The sequence below is a fragment of the Cannabis sativa genome, chromosome 8 (assembly GCF_029168945.1).
Source record: "Cannabis sativa cultivar Pink pepper isolate KNU-18-1 chromosome 8, ASM2916894v1, whole genome shotgun sequence".
In the NCBI taxonomy this organism is placed as follows: Eukaryota; Viridiplantae; Streptophyta; class Magnoliopsida; order Rosales; family Cannabaceae; genus Cannabis; species Cannabis sativa.
The window spans coordinates 43,043,270-43,062,381 of record NC_083608.1 but is presented as its reverse complement, the minus strand read 5'-3'; the positions used below and the strand labels follow the sequence as shown (position 1 = coordinate 43,062,381).

The following is a 19,112-nucleotide window of genomic DNA, read 5'->3' as shown; positions in this document are numbered from 1 at the left end:
GGTTTTGGTGGAGCCCATTTAAGGGAATATCTTTTTTTTGGCACTCTGCTTCAAGTGACCTCAATACAAGTACAGCAACTAATATTCAGCTAAGCATGACACCAAATGAAGGACTAAAGAGTAGTTTGTTCTTAAGTTCTAACTTCTTGATCCACTGTTAATTTATGATTATACAATCTAATGAAATTCTTATCAGAACCAGTACTCTTCCTCGAGAGAATATTTGAAAGTACAAGTTTTCACATTTGGTTTACTGTTTGTTATCAAAATAATCCATCTTCTCTCACGTTCCAATGACCAGAGAAATAGTAAAATTACAAACTGTATTAAAAGCCAAGCACTGTGTCTCAAACTACCAAGGAATCGCAGTTGATACTTCATGTCTTTTCTTTATCAAAACTGTGCTTTTAAAAACAATACAAAACAAAACACCCCCTCTAATTGTTTTTCAGACAACAATTATTTTTAATAACAAAATTTCAATATCAATATCATAAAAAATCTTTATTTCTCTATCTCAAATTCTGTTGTAATAATGTATGGAAATTGCCTTTTCTTTTCTCCATTAAATTTGTCCCTGTTGTAACAAGTTAGTACTCTATATTTTACCCACTTTAATTATGCTTCAAAGTATTTCAAAAAAATAAAGCTCCAATTCAAAAGGGCAAAATAATTACAAAAAACCAACTAAGTTATTAATAAAATAATTTATTTATTTTATTTATGTTTATGGGAGTAGAAAGAATGATTTTATTTTGAATAAAAATATAAATTAAAAAAAATAATTAATAAATTGTATTTTAAGTGGCAAATGAATAAATAAATATAATATTAATTGCATGCTAAATTTAACCCATACTATATTTTATACTATATTTAATACAATTTTTAGCAGGTACAAATGTTTATACACCACCATGATAGATCAATAGAGATATTGCTGAAAAATACATATTCATTGGGGATGCTCAGGCAATATTCAAACACTAATTACTCAGCATGGTCAAAATACTTTTTTTTTTTTTTGACTTTTGGAGGGTTGGGATCTCTTCAAAATTCATATAAAATTTCTTGTAATTTTATGTCGAATCAATATATAAGCGGAAATTTTACAAGTGATTATAAGCTTATAGCTTGTATAGAGAATGAAAACAAACAATGAATGGTACAAGTTACTAAGGTGATGTGGTGGTACTGTTAGAATTTGAGATAAGTCGTACTTCATATAGATCCTTCTCTCCCTTTGCTGCACCCAATAATAGTTCATTATCACAAGAATTAATTACCAAAGAACTTGATCAGCAAATAATTTCTATACGTGCATGCAAGCATGCATGGCATACTCTCTATGCATCTAATCTATTATCCATTTCCACTATATATGAAATATATCTCAACTTCATGAGGTAGTTAAAGACTAAACTCACCAATTTCAGCTGTAATCCCCGGTCCAAAGAATGAAGTGAATTTAGCCTGGAGGAATGTTTAAGCATCAATATCATACTGACTAAAAAAAAGATCCATGAAGTGCAAGTAATTATCACTATGAAAGAGAATGATAATTTGATGGGAATGCTTTTGTGATTATAATATAGTTTTAGTTCTACCTGTCTGCGCTCAAAATCTGACAACTGCAAAGCTTTTGCCTCAAACACTAGAACTAGACAGTATTTACCATCTTCCGAGACCTGGTACGAGTAACAGAAAGATAATTGACAACTCAACATGGCCCCAGATAATATAACGAAGTACAGACCCTGGTGGTGGTCATATCAGAAACGGCCTGCAATAGGTTGTAAAGGGTACTGCCTTTTGTTTTGAAAAATACAGTCTTTTATAGTTATTAAATTTGTTCTTGCATGTGATGGTACAGTGAAACTCATTTTTCATTTGCAATAAAAGATGAAAAATATAATCCAAATGCATAACTCGACAATGGAAGATGCAATGCATTAGATGAAGAGTGTGTGGATGAGATTAAATCCATGTATGAGACACGTACTTCTTCCCGAATCATTTGCAGAGTTGGAGCACTTCTCCGTGGAATTCCTCCACCCTGAAAAGTGAAACCGGTAATTAGAAAAAATGAGCACACATTTCTGAGAACTGAGGAAATTGTAATTTTCAGCAGTTTTCCCAGCAAGTAATTTTTCTTTCAAAAACCATAAAAAGTTTTTTTCAGGCTAGGCTCCCCCACCTAACCCTGCAATATTTAGAAATTAGAGCGATTTAGGTGCTCATAAGGGACACAAATGAATTTTGTGGGAGCAAACAACATATGTCACCACTTGAAAACTACTCTTGGGTTAAAAGAACAAAATATAAGGACTATTGCAACCTATTTAGTAGCAATATTAAAAGAACAAATATACCTTTCCATAATACATGCTTATAACTTTATTGAAAAAGTATTATAGTATACATATGTTACGGATGTAGTAATATACCAAATGATGTCTAAATTGAAATGGATTCTCTAAGTTTAAAAGCCCAATAAAATTAAGCTCATAAATATAGTTTTCTTTTAGGATTATACTAAAATGAGTCCCTGTAAAACCAAAAAAAAAAAAAGAAAATAATCATGAACAAAAGCTACATGGCAATTATCCCCTGAAATTCGCGTCGTTCTTCTCCATCAGTCGGTCTCCATTATCCACTCCGGCTAGGTAAGTTATCTTTCTCACTTTGACAATTTGTTTAATAATTATATAGCATTTCTGAAATTTAAGGGTTTGTAGATTTTCCTGAAATTAAATTTTGATCATCATCTTCCAATTGGACAAAATTGTCTTCTCAAACAATCATTTTCTCTATTTCATAGAAGTTTTTAGTCTCGCTCACTAGACAGTACTTAAATGTACATTGTTGCTTTGCGAGTTTTTAGTCTCTTGTTATTTTTATCTATATTTGTAATTAAGGTGGAAACTATAGTCAATAAACGAATTCTTCTTCACTACTACTTCTATCGAACCATTGATAATCTTGTCAGACAGGTTTGCGTTTCATTTTGTTTCTATATTTATTCAATGTTAGGTTTTTGATATTTGAGTCTTAGGAATTAATTCTTAGCAAATTACAATTTTTTTTTCTCTTTTTTCATACTCATACAGCTCTCAATGATCATTGTTGGAGCTGTTTGTGAGCTTAAGTTGGCACACATATGAGATGAGAATGAGACTAATAAACTTTTTAATATCAATAATGGATTGATCGACACAATTAAAAGATCAATCTGAAACTAAGTCAGACATGCAATCCCCAACCCCATATAACATAATTACAGAACAAAGACAATGGTTTTAATTTACTATATGAGATGACAAAAAGATTAGAAACTTTGAAAGTGAATCATAATTTCATAGTACTTTTCAAACAAAATTATTATAGTTAGTAGACATTTTAAAATCAGCCATGCAGTCAAAAAATAATAAAGGCAAAATATGAAAATCTGCCATTGAAATAAGGTCAAAACAATCTACCATCTATTACTAATCAAAGTATCTCAGCCAAAAAAAAAAAAAAGTGTTGATAAAATAGCCGATCCAATTCAATCCGCACGCTCCAATCCAATCCGATCCGCGGTTTGGATTGGATTGGAAAATTCAAAATCCGCACTTGTGCGGATTGGATGTTGATTGACATGTAAAAGTAACCGATCCAATCCAATCCACACATATTTATAACAAAATTAAAAAAATTATATATACAAATAACATTTTAAGAAAATAGTAATTTAAAAGTCTAATACATATAATACAATTATATTGCAAAATTTAATAGATAAAATGTATATTCTATTCTTATTTATTTTTTTTCTACACACAATTTAAAATAAAATTAAATATTTTTTTTATAAATACAATTTTTTTTCTTCCTCCAAATTTTTTATTTGTTATTTTATTTATTTAATGTGTTGTTGAAGACATAAAATAACTATAATTTGTTTTATTTTGTTGCTAGTTATGTAAAAAAAAATATTTTTTCATAAATATTAAATAATTTAATATTAAAAAGTAACAAATCCAAAGTAACCGATCCAATCCGCACTTTTGCGGATTGGATTGGATCCAAAAAATAAAATCCGCACTAAGTGCGAATTGGATGTTGTTTGACCAAAAAAGTGCAGATTGGATCGGATGAACAGCCCTAAATTGTTAATATTGTGTCTAATAAATATAGCAAATATTGATGAAAAATATTAATTTAAATAATTATAATAATGAAAAAATAACTTTAATTTCAATTTTTTTAAAAATATATATATATATATATATAAGATTTAATTCATTTTAAATTTGTATCACTTTTTTTTAACTTAAATTTTATCATATATTTTCAAATTTAATTTTTTTTTCTAAACGGTGTCAGTTAAAAACACCCCAAAAGAAAACTCTTAAACTAAATTTAAGTTTGAATGAAAAAGATATATATGTGAAAAAGACACGTACAGGAAATCATAATAAAGTAATAATTGAAAATCAAAGAGAGATTACATGTCTCGTGATCTTTTTAGTCATTTACCCTATAAATATATATAAATATTTATATTGATATTGGAAACATAACAAACTTATATCAAAATTTGAGGAGAAAAAAAAAATCACAACGATTCCGTCAAATCTCTTGTTTGTTGGGTGAATGTGGTTGTTCTAGGGCTTATTCTATTATTCCGATTACAGAACTCTTGTTCGATGTAACCAGTTAATTGATTAATTGTAACATATATAGACCAAACTACTTATTATTTGTGTAAAAATATATGTTTGTAGTATGGAGGGAGGTGGGGATAGGGAATGCTCAAAGGAAAACAAGCCACGTGGAGGGGAAGAAGATGATGGGTTCTTTGGAAATCTTGGAACTACACAGGTAAGTACTATTACTACTACTAATCTAAATGGTACATGTGTTTTGGCATTAGATGATCATAATTCTGAGGTCAGTGAAATTGGTGTTTCTACTGATCAAATTCAAAGGTGCAGAAAGAAGAGAGGTTGTTTGTCCAAATCACCTCGTTCATCTGTTTGGGGAACATTGGCAAACCTTACACAAATCTTTGGGAATACTAAGGAAGGGACAAAATCATCTGCTGCTTCAAATAATAACAATAATATTCGTTTCAAGGTTAAAATAGGGAAAGATGAATGTCAAAGTTCTGTTATGACTGCCAATGGTTGTGAAGAAGAAAAATTACTTCATCCATTAACAATGAACAAATCTAAACCATTAAAGCTATATAATAATGGCATTAGTTCATCAAGTGAGAATCTTATTTCATCAGCTACTGCTACTGTTTTTGCTGAGACATTCCAAGTTGAAAGTGGTACAAAAGTTGAAATACCAAGTTCTGTTGTTGGTTCTAATATTGGGGACCAATATCTTAATGCTTGGGTGCGTTGTGATAATTGTCATAAATGGCGGTGCATACCATCTAAAGATGCAGATACTATAGAAGAAATTAAGTGCACATGGACATGTAAGGACAACATGGATAAAGCCTTTGCTGATTGCTCAATCCCTCAAGAGAAGTCTAATAAAGATATTAATGCAGAATTGGGATTATCAGAAGAGGAGGAAGAAGAAGAAGAGGAAGATGTCAAGCCTCCAACTGTTGTGCCTGCGTGTGTCACTATTAGGACTAATCAATATCTTCACCGCAGTAGGAAAACACAGACAGTTGACGAGATGATGATCTGCCAATGCAAGCCACCTTTAGATGGTCGGTTAGGTTGCGGTGATGATTGCCTGAATCGAGTACTAAACATTGAATGTATGCAAGGAACATGTCCATGTCGAGACCTTTGTTCAAACCAGCAGTTTCAGAAACGAAAGTATGCAAAATTGGAGAAGTTTAGCTGTGGGAAGAAAGGTTATGGGCTTAAGTTGCTTGAGGATGTATCCAAAGGATATTTTGTTATTGAATATGTTGGGGAAGTACTTGATATGCAATCTTATGTGTTGAGGCAGAAGGAGTATGCTCTGAAAGGACATAAACATTTCTACTTTATGACACTTGACTGCAATGAGGTCATAGATGCATGTGTAAAAGGAAATAAAGGAAGGTTTATCAACCATAGCTGCGAACCAAATTGTCAAACTGAAAAGTGGATGGTGAATGGTGAGATTTGTATAGGACTCTTTGCATTGAGAGATATAAAGAAAGGTGAAGAGGTGACATTTGATTACAACTATGTCAGGGTGTTTGGTGCTGTTGCTAAAAAGTGTTATTGTGGTTCTAATCAATGCAGGGGTTATATTGGTGGTGATCCTCTTAATAAGGAGGATGGTAGTCTTGAAAGTGATTCAGATGAAGTCGGGAACAGTTCGTGTAATGATGTCATAATAGCACCAATTTCTGAGTGCGATGTTTCCCAACAAAGAGAAGATGTTACTCAAAAACTCATTCCATCTGCTATTGAAAGATTGTCAAGCTCTTCTCAGAGATTCAATCGAATTTTGCCTGTTGAGATGCTCAGCAAGTCTGGCATAGCCGATGATAGGTTGCTTTCTTCTAAAGCTCATCCTAATATGAAAAAAGGAAAAGTTAAGACTAATCCCTCAAATGCTAGCAAAGTTCTGATGAAGTCCAGAAAAGCAATAGAAGGATCTTTTGGTAGCTGCTTCTATGAAGTTGAGGAGAAACTTGATGATTTGCTTGATGATAATGGGGGAATAAGTAAGCACAAAGATGCCCCCAAATTCTACTTAAAGCTTTTATATCATACTGCCAAATCAGGTGATAATATTGTCAATGGCGAAACTATTCAGAGAAATAGAGATCTTTCAATGATTCTTGATGCTCTTTTGAAAACAAAATCAAGGCTGGTGTTGAATGATATAATCAACAATAATGGTTTGAGAATGCTACACAATATAATGAAGCAGTACAAAGCTGACTTTAAAAAGATACCAATTCTTAGGAAGCTTCTCAAGGTGTTGGAGTATTTGGCAGTTAGGGAGATTATTAACTGTAGACATATCAGCAAAGATCCTCCTTGTCCTCAAATGGAGAGTTTTACTGAGTCAATTCTATCACTGACAAAGCACGGTGATAAACATGTTCATCAGATAGCAAGGAATTTTTGTGACAAGTGGATTAGAAAACAAGGTAGAAAACTTACTCATATTGACAGAGACGAAAACAAGACCGAACTTTCTAGGAGTTCAAACTGCAACAGATTTTCTGTCTCACAGAATGATTGGTCTGATCATGACAGGAGACCTTCAGAAGCATTTGATTGTGTCAAGCAACCGGTCATTGCTTCAACTTTGGTGAGTGCAGGCATCCAGGAGGGAAGTTCTGCATCACATACCAGTGTTTTACCTATCAGTGGGACAAGAAATCGCAAGCGTAAAAGCAGGTGGGATCAGGTAACATGGGATTATCCTGTAGTGACAAGACCAGTACTGAATGATCAGCTTGATAAAGGTGATGATTTTCCACCAAGGTTCTCATTATCACTTGGTGTTTGTCATGTTGGGCAACCACAGGAGAAATTTCTCTCTGGCTCACCTGTTTCATATGGAATTCCTCTGTCCATTATAAAGCAATTTGGTCAAGTACCTGAAACTGGGGGGAGTTGGGTTGTTGCTCCCGGCATGCCTTTTCATCCTTTTCCACCATTGCCACCACTTCCTCCTGGTGAGAAAGACTCCTCACCGGGCCATAGGAGACATAACAAACGAGCTTAACTTACATTATTTAGAAGCAGAATGCCATTTCTTTACGTTGTGGAGTGGAGAAAGCTGGTAACAATTGTCATCAGCATCCAGAGAACCACAATCAACATCGATTTACTTGTTTCCTTTCTTTCATTTCATGTATTCCCAATTCTTTCATTGCATCCAATATTTAGTAATATCTTGTATTTACTTTTCATTTATATACATTAATTTTTTTTCCTTATTTACATTTTTTTTTCTTCAACGAAACTAATAACATCTAAATCTATATTTTTAAGGATGCGTGTATATTATGTGGTAGCTGCTTTTTGAATTTCAATTTGTAATACTTAATGGTAGATTTTTTTTTTTTAATTTGTATACTCTAATTACATAAATTATACCTCTCGGTAACCTATATATGTCGGATTATTTGCTCTGAATAAATGCTTCTGTAATTCGTTTCCTAAGTTACGAACACTTGATAAAGTATAGGAAAATTCATTCTATGTGCTAAAAGGGTGATACTCCAAGCAGAGCATCAATAGGAATACAAAGTTGAAAGATGACCGAATGCTTTTCCTAAACTCACATTCGCTATCACTTATATATTAGAAAAGTAATTTATAGACTATTTTTCTTGTTCATGCATTACTATTAAATGTGGACCAACTCAAACAATATCCACTCTGTCAATTAGCCAATCAGGGAGTTCCACAATTTTCATAGTTAGAAATATTCATACCAGAAGAAAGGCACTGGTGTCTTAAAGTATTGATAATGCAAGAATAATTCAATTTTTGCTTGTCCAATCCAATTATCTTTTACTTATCTTCTAAATATGGCTTTCACTCTTTGCTAGATTAATACACATCAGGCAGTCCAAATTATTTCCAACCAACCTAAGAAAGAGAATCAGAATACTGGAAAACATACCAGACCATACTGGAATATCCGTTTCAATGCCTCCTCCAAATGCTGCTCATCCCCATAGCGATATCTGATTACATCATTCCTGACCTAATTCATAGGAAAAATAATCCACTGTGTAAGAAACATCTTCCATGAAGAAAAAGATTTTGTAGGTCAGTCTATTAGTAATGGCACTAAATACACAGAGCATAACTTATGTATGAGAAGCTGAAGAAGCAATCAATAATACAGTATAACAAGGTATATGCCAGAAACATGTCAATTGAATTTTGTTCTGCTATTCACCAAATGGACGATGAGTTTTAAGGAAATGAAATTATTATTCATTTTTAGATTAAGATACACATATTATAAATCAAGAAAAGCAAATGATAAGTGATGGACCCGTATACTCGAGAATAGTATAGTTTTAAGCAGCCCACAAGAATAAGGTCCTTATTTACTTATTCTCCATTTTTATAGAAAACTTTAATTTGCATCACCAACCACCAAAAATACATCTGCTTTGCATGGACCCAGTTCTAATAGATAAATTCATGAAGATTTTCCAATGATCAAAGAGCTTTTCCGCAGAGAAGTGCTAATCTATTCTATGAATTGACCAATAGACTAAACTAGAGCCTTTGACTGTTTACACTGCATCCTCTACATAAATACAACTGAAAACAATTGACAAAGGCCAGTACAGGGAATTTGGGTAAAACAGACCTCAAAGGACTAATTTACTTAGAAAAGGGAACTAAACAGTGAAGTTGAAAATTTTCAAACAAAAAGCAAATAATCCAGAAAATATGCAGAATTATTATTGTAAATTAAAAATTATTGTCAACTAATTTTACAAAGACTTCAACAAAAGCACCTGTTTAAGAATTGGAGTAGCTGATGTTTCCCTCAATTGTAGAGCATCTGAATAAGTCACGCATGGCACTGGTTTGAGTTCTGCGTACTGCAACACAAAGTTAAAAAGCCATTACTGTTTTTTGGCCTAAACAGGCCATTCCAAACAAAAATATATCTCTTTCTCAGTTCATTCCTTTCTTTTTTTTACTTTCCTTTTCTATCTTCAATTTATTGGCATATCCTAACATAGTTAATTATTGAGTTTAATTCGTTATATGAAAGCAAAATCCTGCTGATTTCTAATCTCAATTGATATTCACAAATAGTAGCTAATAACAAATTGACATAATGAGTGGATTAACAAAGCTAACAATCAAAGAAAATCATGAAGCTCCTACCTTGAGAGCCATGCCAATAATTGCAAGAGGGAACCCATATGTGAGCATGATGGCAGACCATTCTGATCCTGGAAGAATATTGAAATATGCTCCAAAACCATACCTATATATATATTTATATTGTGCAGTAAACCATTATAATTTATATATAATCATTACACATAACCAAAAAAAAAGAAAGAAAGAAAAAGAATATACCCCAGGAGTGAAACTCCAAGACTTAGACCGATTACACCAAATGAAACCTACAAGCAACAATACAATTTAATCTTCTGTACCCATGAATTATATTATATTTAAAATAAAAAAAAAAACAAAACAAAATAAATACTTTGGCGACGGAGAATTGGTCGTCGGGAATAATGGTTTTATCGGCGGAGGGTGATGAGACAGAAGAGGGTTGAGTTGAATCGGCGGCTTTAGGGAGAGTGTACAGGAGCTTAGAATGGCGGCGAGAGGTGGGACGAACTCCAAGGGCAAAGCCGGTGGGTTCAAAGTGGATGAAGAGGAAAGGTTTGGGAGTGGAGTGGGTGGGGTTACGGGGGGAGAGAAAGCAGTGACGATTGTTGATGATGCGTTGGAAGAATGGTGGGTCGGAGCTTAATAAGCTTCCGCTAGCCATTGGAGCTGCTCTTATCGCCATTTTTAAAGCTTTTCGGTTGTTCTGAGACTGAGAGAACAAACTTCAACTTCAGGTGTCTGTGGGAGAAGGAGAAGAGAGAGTAACCAATTTTCTTTTCAACCGCCAAATTTTGTGATTACGTGTCTCCTTTTCATCCCTACTTTTTAAATCTAAATTTAAAAATGTTTCTTCTAAATTATCCACTATTAAATACAATATAGTGTAGGGAAATGTTTCTTTTAATCATCATCAGTAATAGATAATGGTTTTATTTTATGTAACAAATTTGTTATCCTGTTTTTATGGGGTGTTTCTGATTTATGTATATTGATCGTTCATTGTGGTTGTACATAGATTAATTGTGTATGCTAAATGACTTTTTATTATTTTATTCTTTGGGATGTTTAGTCCTTTAGGCTATATGATATTATTCAGTTATTTACAAAATCTTTTAAAAAAAAAAAAAATTATAAAATTTCAAAATAATTTATATCATATGCATATAAAATAGTCAGATGCTTAACACATTGTTTTAATCATATTTTCAACATGTTAAATTTTTTCAAATTTCTTAAAATTTTACAGTATGTTTTAAATAATTACAACGACCATAAAAAAAAATAGATTAATTTTTTTTTTCTAAATATTAAAACAGATAAGAGTACATCAATAAACATATATGGGATATTTTTTTTATACTTTTGGTTTTGCTAATTAGTATTATTATTATAGCTCTAATAATATTTATTTTTAGGACTTAAATTTAATTACTTTTCTAATGTGAATTTTCATTGTACATATAGAAATATTAGACTTTTGGAGGTTAAATTTATCTACTTCTCTAATGTGAATTTTTACAGTTGTATTATATTACTATTAGTTAAGTATTAAATTTTATATGTTATAAATCGCACAAGAAGCTCAAATATAATTATAAATCTACAAAAATAGCGAGATATTATCATACAAATTAAACTTCAATCACATCCAAAAATTAAGGAAAACGGTTGAGATAGCTCCGCGCTGGTCGTGTCTCTTGAAGCGAGAAGCATCGACTATTTTTCTTATATAAAGGGTCATCCAGGACCTGGGAAGTGAATCCACAATTTTGAGCACTTAGAAAAAAAATAAACACTTTTTCATTCATTGCAGTCAAGATCCTGTTCTTGACTTTTGCAACATTGATAAAATAAAATACAAAGAAAGTAGGTTATTATCGATATTTGGGGCCGAACCTCTTTAAATTCTAATGTCTTTTTTTATATTTATTGCATATTCTAGTATCATTAATTACATTTATTGTTACGTTTTGATTTAAATTTCATTTATTATGACTCCACGTTGATTAGCTAAAAATTCAGTTAACATTTTGTAAGTTAAAAATAAAAAATAAACTTATAATCCGTAAAAATAAACAATGTGAATCAATAATTCTTTAGCTTCATAAAATTTTACAATTTTAGCATATAACTCTATTCTCCTCATCTTTTACAAAGTTGTTTTTTTTTTAGAAATTTTAAATTCTTATTATCTATTTTTCGAAGTAGATGTCTAATTTTTTCTTATATTAAATTTAACATATTTTTTTCGAAGTGCTACAGAGTGTTTGGTTTGATGGAAAGTATGGGTAAGATAATCATTTTTAAGTAATTGTAATGAGGATTCATAAGATATAGTAGTGTAATAACTTTTTATACAAGTAATGTAATAGTGATTACAATGGAATGTCATTACAAGAGTTTAAAAGCAAACTAAACATTAGAATTGTAATCATAATTCCATTACAATATTGATTACAACAAACCAAACATGTAAAAGTTAACTTCCATATTTAAAAATTATATGACAAAATATTTTTTTTTCAAAAAAAATTGATAAAAATATTAGTTATAGTTACAATATCATTCATATAAAATTTTAAAAAAATTCAAATAACTTACAATGCTAAAAATAAATTTAATATTTTTTTAAACACGCGTAATAAATTAAAATATCAAGAACTTTATTTCAATACGTTAAATTATTCAGAAAAAAATCAAAATTTTATAAAAATATTATTGTATCTATAACAAATTTAAAACATTATAATATAAAATTGTAATTAGCATGTTAAAATATTTCTTTTCAAAAAAAATTATAACAATATTCATCATCTATTTAAATTTTTTTAAATTTTATTAACATGTTCGATAAACTAAAATATAAAACACTTTAATACAGTAAACTATTTAAAAAAATTAAAAAATTTATAAAATTCTTATAACTATAACAAATACCATTATTAAAAAATTTTAAACAGAACCATGTAATTTCAAGTACAAAAGTTAATTAAAAAGTTTAATATAATATTATAATTAGGATTCCTCTATTCAATATATATAGGGATATGATTTTGTCCTGTTATTGTACTTTCACGGATTGTAATTCGTGATGTACGACAGCCGTCAGATGAATGAGTTATTTGATCTGACGGCGGAAATCGATATAGGGGTAATTAGGGTTAAAAAGTAGAAACGTATCCTGACACTTATTTAATGTACCATGAGACTCATCTAATGTACCACAAAATACATTCCATGAAAGTACATCACAGAACAAAATCATATCCCTATATATATATATTATATGTATGAAATATGAGAAGGACAATAAAACTTTAAACCATTTATGCCAGGTTTGGTCTGGTGCCATAAATCCATCCATTTTAAACAAAATAACCTGATCTTTCAAAATAACAAAACAGCCAACAAGATTTTCCTACAAAGAAATCAGAACCAACGAGGTTAACTGTTTGCATAGCAAAATAGCCTGTAGTACATGATGTAATGCATCAAAAGAAAGAGCAATTGAAAATGAATAGGGAGTACACTGTACAGCATTGCAATCAAATTACAAATTTAATCAACGTCTAGTTCCTTCTGTTGCCTAGACTTTAAATGGCTTACTTCCTTCTGCTCTATCCAATCAATGCTGTAACAAAAGAAAAATGTACTCTAGGAAAAAGAGAGAGTTTCACTTTTGCATTTACATACGTGAATAGCGATGAAGACCGAAGTTCAATTGTGCCTTTCAAGCAAGTTAGACGGAAATTTCTGTTTCTGAGTTTCTAAAATCAGCTGCATTGCATATCAACAACATATTAGTTTAACTCAGTGTGAAATTTATTGTCAAGAAAGTAAACAAAATTAATATTTTATCAATTCTTTCAGTTCAAATTAGGCTTTTGTATTTTTAGACCCATCTAGAAGCAACCCTAACTCGAATGAATTCCAAGTAAAACCACACATTAGTAAAGAAACAGCCTACCCTTTTGCATTAATTTCCATACTAAACTATCCTTAAGACTCATTTCCACTTGGCGTCAAATATAAAAGACGTGAAATTTTGATATAATCTTATATCTTGTCTTACCTTGATTAGTTAGATAGCGAGTGAAACTTTGATTCCTAATGCACTTTGCCCTGCAAATCAAACGTAAGATGCTTGTGAGCATGTCTGAAATCATTTATCAACAACTGCAACAAACAATAATTATTTTGCTTTTCTTTTGGTAAGCATATCCAGTGTGTCCACCTTTTAAAGGAAAAGTATTTCTGAATTTCTTCTTTCATGTCAGAACAATACGCAAACCATTTTTCAGCTGATGAGTCTACAACAGATGCTCCCATATCTATATCAGAGAAAAATTAATTATAATTTGGAAGTTAGTCATTGAACAAATTTTCAAAAGAAGCATGCTCAAAAGATAAACTTACCTTGTTGTAACATATCTATTTCACCACCACAGCATCTAAGTTTCCAGAAAACATGACCATCACCATCCGAAAATTTAGGTTCTGTTCGAACAGCATCACATTTTCTTCTACCTATAAATTATTAAAGGATCATCATGCGAGTAAATTTATAAGACGGACTCTGATAATTAAATCAAACAAATGAGATTTTAATCAAATAATATTTATCCTCTAGGGCTGATTTTCTTAGCCAAATCATTTTTGTTAAAAACATACTCTTAGTTGCATTGTCAGTTGCCTTGAGTATTTCAGCATGAGCTTCTGCCACATCTCTTTTAATCTGTGAAGCAATAGCCTCATGCTCTGAAACTGAGAGCGGAATGCCATTTTTCGCAACAATAGCTGCTACAAGTTCATCCTGCATCTTCTGCTTGAGGAGTTTCTCCTGCAAGTAAAATCATTACAATTTATAAGCAAATTTAAAATGAAAAACGATAATTACAACTACTTTGATTTCTATTTTGGAAACATTTGCAAGGGATCGAGTTTCCTTTTTCATTTACTAAATAAAGTATTAGAGGCCCATAAAAAATGAAAGTGAAATAGTGTAAAAAATATATGAATAAATGAGAAATTGTAAAATTTCCTTGTTCATTTTTTACACTGATTATTATAGTAGTGACCTAAAAACTCAGAAGATTCTTCCTTTTAGTTTGCATATTACCTTACTCTTCGCTGCAGCAACCTTTTCCTTCGACTCCTTCTCTTTCTCAAGAAGCTTTGAATTTTCATCATCAATGTAACTTCTCAATTTTCTGAAAGAACGGATAAAAATTCAATCATAACAAAAACTGGGAAAATTTGTACTAGTAAGTAAAATGGGCATCAGAATTTAAAATATAGATATAAAAAATGCAGTAACAAAATTAATTATCCGGTAAAGGTCATAAACTTACGCGGTGCAGAGAACCTCATCACAAAGAAAATTTAAGATTCTCAGTTTTTTTGAGAACGCCAAACTACCATATCCCTTTACCCCTTTGCCAAACCAAGTTGACAGTTCCTTTGATACACATTCAGATTCAGAGATGCAATTCTCCAAATCCTGAAGCCAAGAATTATTGTCGCTTATGGATGAGGGCCTAAACAGAAACATATGCCAAAATGAACTATATCATTAAACTACTCTGCTGCAAAGAATTTTTTGGGAAAAAAAAAACAAAACAATAAACTCTTTCACTACAGGTTTGAATCAGATCCATTACTTCACAATCAAACCTTGTAAAATATATGCAACCTTGTACAAAAATAACAAATAAAATGAAAACATAGGAAAAAGATTTGTACTCTTCGCTTGAATCCTCTTGTATAAGAGACAAGAGTTGGGTATGAAACCGAATTGCTGAGGAGTACTGTCCCCGACGAAAACTAGATCCACGGTTTAATTCTCGAAGTATTGCTTGAGCTTGCCCATTCCTGACATCAAGAACCTAAAGAAAACAATTGAATTTTGAAATGTCAATCACATTACTTAGGGTGACAAAAATATATACACGCATAATTTTTATATTATATATATATGTGTGTGTGTGTGTGTGTGTGTGTAAATGCGAGCATGCATATCAAACTAATATGAACACTAAAATTTATGTCAAATAGTCCAGGGAAACCACAACAATATTGTAATTAAGTCCAAGACTAATGCCGCATCCAATAGCAAAATGAAATTGGTGAATACTCAGTCCCACGTTTAACTAAAACTAGAATTACCTTTCCAAAAGTTAAACAAAATTCCAGAAACTGCAGAGCATGTCCAACATCTTCCGGAGACAATTCAAAACCCCATACAGTCGTTAAGAGAGTTCCCTGAGGCAGAGGAACATCTTCAACTTCAGTCTGCTCAAGAACTGCACACTTCTTGATTTCAAGTGCCTTAGTCTTGCGAACTTTGGCCTTAGCATCTTTAGAAGAAATCAAAACTCCTGCATCTTGTGATATCCCAGTCTCATTCTTCATGCCATCCTCGGGTGGTTTGATGGACTGGAGTGAAACATCATCAAGAACATCATTCTTTTTGACAAGACAACAATCTTCCTTACCGGTTTTCTTTTTCTTGGATACTTTTCCTACAACTTTACCATCATTCATGTTTCCATCTTCCTGTTTTATTGATGGGAGCGAAACTTCATCTGAAACCCTTTTCTTAGAAAGCTTTTTTTCCCCTGTAACACAATCATCCGCAGACTTTTTTGTAGAAACCTTAGGCTTTTTTGGGCTACTCTGGGTTGAATAGTCCCCAGCAACTTTCTCAGCATTACCCATTTCAATTTCCTTTAAACCGTCCCTCTTTGTTTTCTTACTTTTCTTCTCAGTGGATATGGGTGCTAAATTCTTAGGGGCCAAGTTTGCATCAGCATTTCCATCAAAAGAATTTTCCTTTCCAAGTTTCGTTGGCGGTACAACTTTAGACTCAGACTCCTGCCAATATTCAAAAGTAGGGTTTCATAAGCATAATTTCAAGGCAGATACGGTTGCAATAGACTCAGACAACTAGAGCATACCTTGTTTAAAATAACAGACTTTTTAGGCGAAACAACAGTTTTTTTAGAACTCCTCTCAACACCCAAATTATCTGCACCTTTCATTAGTATCATTTCAGAAGCAGAATTCAATCCAATTGCCTTGGCAGCATGAACTAAAATACCGGTGGGTTTATGACCTCGTTTCTTCCTGGAAAATAGATAAAATTAACTGCATTAGATTTAGTCAACAATAAATAACACTACAAATTAGTGAAATACACTAGCCTCGCAAAACATCGAAGACTTACATACAAAAACTGCAGTTGCATATGCCTCTGCATTTGGGGCATGTCCAGTCATCCAACAAATTCACTTCTTCTGCCTTTTCTCCATACCTAATCAATTTTATTTCAATACTTAGCATTAACATTTGCATCACGCATCAAATATAAATCCCCAAACATTTTACAAGAAGAAAATTTAAAAATGCTCAAACGATATAAATAACCTGTTCAAGAGACATTTGTGACAAACGTTAAGGGTGCAGATCTTCCCTCCCTTCGTATTCTTGCACGAGGCCACAAAATCCATGGTCTTTTGACGGCACTGCATAAGAAAACGACTCGTTAAGCGATGTAACAACCCATAACAAACTATTCTTCATTTGAAAAAAAAAAAAAAAGAAAACAAAGCAATAAAATAAAATAAATAACCTGGTGACAAGTCTTTCCATTCTCAGAATCGTAAATTCGGGCTCCGACGACGCGAACTCCAGGAGATTTAATTCGCTTGGGCTGTTGAGCATTCTCCTCGGCAACAGCAGCAGCCCGATCAGTATTGTTGGTTACTTTGGTACCCTTCTTGTGAGGAGAAGAGAGCTTGGTTTTGGATTCAGATTTGGAAGGAACAGCCATGGCCAGTACTGTAACTTGTTGCTTCAGACGAAATAGAAGAGAATAATAATGAAAATCTAAAGCTGGGACTCGTTGGTTTTGAAGTTATGATTCAATTCATCTTTCGAATTGAGAGGCGGGAATCGCTGAATTGATTTTGGTGCCAAAATCCAAATTTGGGTTTTTCAATTGGAGAGCGGCAATTCCAAGTTTTGATTTTGATAGACTAATTTGGGGCTAGAAATTTGGGTCCATACCACAACTTCATCCTATCTACACTTTTTTTCCTATTGGGTTTTATACAAGTAGCCTTTTTCCTTCTCTCTCACTCAACTTCTTTCTTCTTTTTCTTTTTTTAACACTTGTTAGGATATTTTCAAAAAACAAAAAACACTTGTTAGGATTTTGACACTTTTCTTAAATGTTTCTCTATCTTTAATTTAATGCTTCAAATTTCAATTGAATGATTTGTAAAAAAAAAAAAGAAAAGTTTAAGTGAACCAATAAATACACATAATAAATTATTAAATCAATTTAATTATTTTAAATTATGTGGTTGAAATTAGTAATTATTTGTAGAGAAATATAATAAATTATAAAATTATCTGATTCATAGCTTATTTTTATAGATAATTTAACGAGTTTACAAACTTACGTTAGTTGGAATTTTTAGGTAACAAATATATTCTTTAAAGAATACACTTTAAATCTGTTTTTAAAATTCAATCTAATCTGTTTTTTAATTTTAAAAATAAAAAGTAAAACTAAGTTACCCAACACTATTTTTTATATGGATGGACAGAAAAGTGAAGTATTTCCAATTATATTCTTTAAATATATTCTTTGGCTAAAATAAAAAGTTAAAAAAATAAGTTGTAACTGTGCAAACAACGACTCTTTATAATAAAGAATAAATAGGAAGCTCTCTAAATAAAGAACTTCTTACTTTTTTGTTAAATTTTTTTACTAGCATTCTGTTATTTTGTTATTATTTTATATAATTAATTTATATTTAATAAATTTAAATTATAAAATATTATTAAAATAATCAAGTACTAATAAAATAGAGAGTATGATTGGAGCAAGAATCAAAAAAATATTTTTTTATTAAACTTTTTAGTTATTTTAGCTGAAATATTATTAAAGATGTTTATTCGTATTTTTTATTTAGTAAAATTGGTAACTATATTAATTTATATAATTGACTATTTACATTTTACGACTAATGAAGTTGTATAAATCCAATAAAAACTCACTAAAAGTGTTACTCACCTATTTATTTATTTTAACAAAATTGGTAACATTAAGAAGCTTCTTTCTATTATATAGAAAGTAAAATTATTGCAAGGTGTTAAAAGGACTTAAGGTGTAGTGTACTCAGCTTGGTTGTCAGTCTGTCAGTGAGCTGTTTTTCAGCTGTTCATTTTCTGTTGGAGTTAGTTATGTAACTAACTCTTTTCTGTTATTAAAATTTGATTGTAATTCATTTTGACAGAATATATATACTCTGT

The 19,112-nt window shown here is 31.4% G+C and overlaps 3 protein-coding genes across 4 annotated transcripts; 1 reads left to right on the top strand and 2 right to left on the bottom strand.

Moving 5' to 3' along the window:
• Window positions 1–1,000: 1,000 nt before the first annotated feature.
• On the bottom strand, window positions 1,001–10,622 carry LOC115699708 (uncharacterized). Of its 2 annotated transcripts, XM_030627237.2 has the most exons (9): window positions 10,162–10,622; window positions 10,029–10,075; window positions 9,831–9,933; window positions 9,452–9,538; window positions 8,596–8,679; window positions 2,003–2,056; window positions 1,608–1,688; window positions 1,428–1,473; window positions 1,001–1,246 (listed from the first exon to the last, which is right to left on the bottom strand). In XM_030627237.2, exons 1-9 carry the CDS (start codon window positions 10,471–10,473, stop codon window positions 1,176–1,178), a joined length of 885 nt encoding a protein of 294 aa, XP_030483097.2. In that variant the 5' UTR covers window positions 10,474–10,622; the 3' UTR covers window positions 1,001–1,175. The 2 variants fall into 2 exon arrangements, with proteins under 2 accessions (XP_030483097.2, XP_060957951.1); XM_061101968.1 differs by lacking the exon at window positions 1,608–1,688 and having other exon boundaries at window positions 10,162–10,619.
• LOC115699707 (histone-lysine N-methyltransferase ASHH2-like) lies at window positions 3,869–8,978 on the top strand. The gene has a single exon (XM_030627236.2). The coding sequence runs from the start codon at window positions 4,771–4,773 to the stop codon at window positions 7,687–7,689; it is 2,919 nt and encodes a 972-aa protein (XP_030483096.2). The 5' UTR covers window positions 3,869–4,770; the 3' UTR covers window positions 7,690–8,978.
• A 2,512-nt stretch (window positions 10,623–13,134) lies between the features above and the next one.
• LOC115700494 (uncharacterized) lies at window positions 13,135–17,999 on the bottom strand. Its single transcript, XM_030628037.2, has 13 exons — window positions 17,422–17,999; window positions 17,217–17,314; window positions 17,017–17,103; window positions 16,748–16,916; window positions 15,957–16,664; window positions 15,534–15,676; window positions 15,143–15,328; window positions 14,911–15,001; window positions 14,463–14,631; window positions 14,208–14,318; window positions 14,026–14,122; window positions 13,864–13,913; window positions 13,135–13,568 (listed from the first exon to the last, which is right to left on the bottom strand). Exons 1-13 carry the CDS (start codon window positions 17,620–17,622, stop codon window positions 13,531–13,533), a joined length of 2,148 nt encoding a protein of 715 aa, XP_030483897.2. The 5' UTR covers window positions 17,623–17,999; the 3' UTR covers window positions 13,135–13,530.
• Window positions 18,000–19,112: the final 1,113 nt, after the last annotated feature.

Bases quoted from the DNA above. Each gene is read 5' to 3' on its own strand.
- LOC115699708 (XM_030627237.2), bottom strand. From the start codon at position 10,473: ATGGCGATAAGAGCAGCTCCAATGGCTAGCGGAAGCTTATTAAGCTCC. The intron at 1,689-2,002 runs GTACGTGTCTCA...TACTCGTACCAG, and splicing joins TGCAAATGATTCGGGAAGAA to GTCTCGGAAGATGGTAAATA. The intron at 1,474-1,607 runs GTAGAACTAAAA...ACATTCCTCCAG, and splicing joins CAGATTTTGAGCGCAGACAG to GCTAAATTCACTTCATTCTT.
- LOC115699707 (XM_030627236.2), top strand. From the start codon at position 4,771: ATGGAGGGAGGTGGGGATAGGGAATGCTCAAAGGAAAACAAGCCACGT.
- LOC115700494 (XM_030628037.2), bottom strand. From the start codon at position 17,622: ATGGCTGTTCCTTCCAAATCTGAATCCAAAACCAAGCTCTCTTCTCCT. The intron at 14,632-14,910 runs GTAATATGCAAA...TTTTACTTGCAG, and splicing joins TTGCTGCAGCGAAGAGTAAG to GAGAAACTCCTCAAGCAGAA. The intron at 13,914-14,025 runs GTGGACACACTG...TTTGATTTGCAG, and splicing joins AAATACTTTTCCTTTAAAAG to GGCAAAGTGCATTAGGAATC.